Source organism: Arachis ipaensis, chromosome B02, assembly GCF_000816755.2.
Source record: "Arachis ipaensis cultivar K30076 chromosome B02, Araip1.1, whole genome shotgun sequence".
Classification (NCBI taxonomy): Eukaryota; Viridiplantae; Streptophyta; class Magnoliopsida; order Fabales; family Fabaceae; genus Arachis; species Arachis ipaensis.
The window spans coordinates 938,299-940,235 of record NC_029786.2 but is presented as its reverse complement, the minus strand read 5'-3'; the positions used below and the strand labels follow the sequence as shown (position 1 = coordinate 940,235).

General features: G+C 24.2%; 1 protein-coding gene across 1 annotated transcript in view; it reads left to right on the top strand.

Moving 5' to 3' along the window:
* LOC107628105 (alcohol-forming fatty acyl-CoA reductase-like) overlaps nucleotides 1–1,937 on the top strand; it is a 9,215-nt gene that overhangs the window by 4,835 nt on the left and 2,443 nt on the right. Inside the window, exons 5-6 of the mRNA XM_016330913.2 lie at nucleotides 182–374; nucleotides 1,574–1,735. Coding sequence (XP_016186399.1) covers nucleotides 182–374; nucleotides 1,574–1,735 — 355 coding nt within the window. The remainder of the gene's footprint in view (nucleotides 1–181; nucleotides 375–1,573; nucleotides 1,736–1,937) is intronic.

Genomic DNA, 1,937 nt, shown 5'->3' with positions numbered 1-1,937 from the left:
TATTATTATTATTATTATTATTATTATTATTATTATTATTATTATTATTATTATTATTATTATTATTATTATTATTATTATTATTATTATTATTATTATTATTATTATTATTATTATTATTATTATTATTATTATTATTATTATTATTATTATTATTATTATTAAATTGCTTGTTTGTTAGCTTATGTATGTGGTGAGGGAGAAGGACTGATATCAGAAGATCCACACCATATGGGCATGTCACTGAATGGAGTGCCAGGATTGGACATTGAAAAGGAAATGAAATTGGTGAAACAAAAATTGAATCAGCTTCAGCTGGAAGGAGCAACCCAACATGAAATTAAACTTGCCATGAAGGACTTGGGCATGGAAAGGTTTTTGTGTACACTAACACTAGTTATAAGCATACCACATGAATATTCATATTATTCCTTTTAACCGAAGTAAAGTTTCAATTTGGTTTTTAACTAGTTTTGCGTTCAATAATATAATTTCGTATTTAAACCATTTTTGTTACATAAAATTTAATTTTTTTAGTTAGAAATATAATTATTCATGTTACCTTTTTTCTATGAGTTTAAATTTTTTAAAAAGAATGATTTTATGACATCTTTAATCATTCAAATTACGCGATAAAAAAGTTTTTTGATATTTAAAATAATAAATTTGTTTCTTAAAGTTAATTAAAAAAATGATAATTTAACATTCTTAGCTTACTATATACAAAAGAAAGCATGCACTTTCATTTTTTTCGAATGATTAAGAGTGAATTTGTATATATAATAGAAGAATGTTAAGAAATAAATTTATCATATTAAATATAATTAAATAGTATTTTATTCACTATTTATTTGGTTTAATTTAGTTTGTCATCTTGCTATTTAAAATTAACTTATTCCCTTATCACCGCGACAAAATATTTTTGTGATGGTTTCGTTTATTGCTTAGCGACGGTTTTAATTACCGTTAAAATTTTTTGAGACTGTTATAAAACCGTTGTCAATTTGAACATCATTAGTGTACTTAATGACAATTTTAAGGGTTATGTTACATGTACACCAAAATCAGTCATTAGAATTAGCTATTAGTATAAAATATATGCTAAAATATAAATACACATTAAAAATAAATTAAACCATACATGTATTTATATACAAATATATTGGTGGCTGATTTTAGTGTACAAATAGCATTTTTCTAATTTTAAATATCCATTAATAAAATTATTAAATAATTCACGACAGATTAAAACTGTTGCTAAATTACTTGAAATTTAGCATGCACGTATATGCGAAATGCGATGCCTATTATACTCTCTCCTAGTTACTTGGTATGAAATTTTGTACAAAAATTAATTAATTAATAATTAACTAACTCTTTCTACTTACAGCTTTTTAGTTATGGTGTAGTTAAATTAGGAGCAGTTACATAATATATAAGCCAATAAATTGCATGCATGTGGCTGCAGATAAATTATGCTTTGATGTCATTTGTCATTTATATATTCAGTGATCAAGCATTAGATTTAATTGCTCTATTATTTTCACTAAATTTTATATTTAATTAATCACAGAGCAACTCTATATGGATGGCCAAATACATACGTCTTTACAAAAGCAATGGGCGAAATGCTTTTCACAACTTCAAAAAGAAACATCTCTATTGTTATTATACGTCCTACGATAATCACCAGTACTTACAAAGAACCTTTTTCAGGTTGGATCGAAGGTGTAAGGTATAATATATCGCATTTGACACACTTAATTTTATTATGTTTGCATTAGAATAAAGTGAAATATGATATATCAAGAACTAGCTAAGTTATCTGCCTAAAATAAAGCTTAAATTATTAAGTATAGTTATATATAATAATGTTTTTATGCCTAATAATTTGATTTTTCTTTCCCTTTTCGGCAACTCAAAATTTATGTTAGTCT